This window comes from Bison bison, unplaced genomic scaffold, assembly GCF_000754665.1.
Source record: "Bison bison bison isolate TAMUID 2011002044 unplaced genomic scaffold, Bison_UMD1.0 scf7180017864516, whole genome shotgun sequence".
NCBI classification, from domain to species: domain Eukaryota; kingdom Metazoa; phylum Chordata; class Mammalia; order Artiodactyla; family Bovidae; genus Bison; species Bison bison.
In genome coordinates, this window is record NW_011495069.1 from 9,751,841 (window position 1) to 9,752,730 (window position 890).

Below are 890 nucleotides of genomic sequence, written 5' to 3' on the forward strand. Positions count from 1 at the left end.
TCCAGGCCTCCATAGCCCTGCCGGAAAGGCCACTGAGAAGCCCCCGCAAACTGCCGACAGTTCTCAGGCGAGGGCTGGAAGGACGAGGACGACGAGGAGGCGGCGGAGGTGGCAGAGGCCGTGGTGCCCTTGGGCACCATGTAGCCACCGGGCGAGACTGTGCTGGCCCGGCTGTCACAGCGCAGAGGTGTGGGGGCTGAACCAGAGAAGGGGGCCCCCTCGGAGCTGTTGAAGAAGGAGGCCTTGCTTGGTGGCAGGCAGGGGCCACCGGTGGGCGGTGGGGCGTAGCCGGCACTGTGGGCGCTGCTGGGTGAGGCAGGTAGGCTGTTGCCGCTGCCATAGGCAAAGCTGCAGTCCTTGCTGTTAGCGCAGTCCTGGCCCGTGAAGGGCTTAGCCGGGGCAAATACGCTTTGTCCGGCCCCATAGCCACCGTACTGTGGGGGGTAGGTGTTGGTGGGCGGGTGGGTGGTAGGTGAGCGGGCCACAGCGGAAGGTGGGGGCGCCAGCTTGGGGAAGGTCTCTGCAGCCCGGCATTCTGAAGTAGCTGGGGTGAGCCCATAGCTCGCTGCCCGGCTGGGTGGGAAAGTCTGGCGAGCGGGCAGCACCGGCTGGAAGGAGGGCTCAGCCCCAGCCCCACTGCTGCCCACGGCCACTGGGCTGGCCTTGGCTCCCCGGCTGGGGAAGGTGGCCAGGCCCCGCTGGGCAGGCAGGGCGCTGGTGGGGGGCCCTGCGTAGGTGCCTGATGCCTTCCGGGACTCGGGCCGAGAGGCCGAGAGGGCAAAGTCCAAGAGGTCGGAGGAGTCGTCGGAATCAAGCAGGGAGCGGAAATAGCCGGTGAAGAGGTTTTGGCGCTCCTGGCTGAGCTCGGCCTGGCCCGCGGGCGCGGCCGC

General features: G+C 68.8%; 1 protein-coding gene across 1 annotated transcript in view; it reads right to left on the bottom strand.

Moving 5' to 3' along the window:
• Nucleotides 1–890, bottom strand: part of AHDC1 (AT hook, DNA binding motif, containing 1) — a 31,013-nt gene that overhangs the window by 11,968 nt on the left and 18,155 nt on the right. The window contains exon 10 of the mRNA XM_010830259.1: nt 4–889. Coding sequence (XP_010828561.1) covers nt 4–889 — 886 coding nt within the window. The remainder of the gene's footprint in view (nt 1–3; nt 890) is intronic.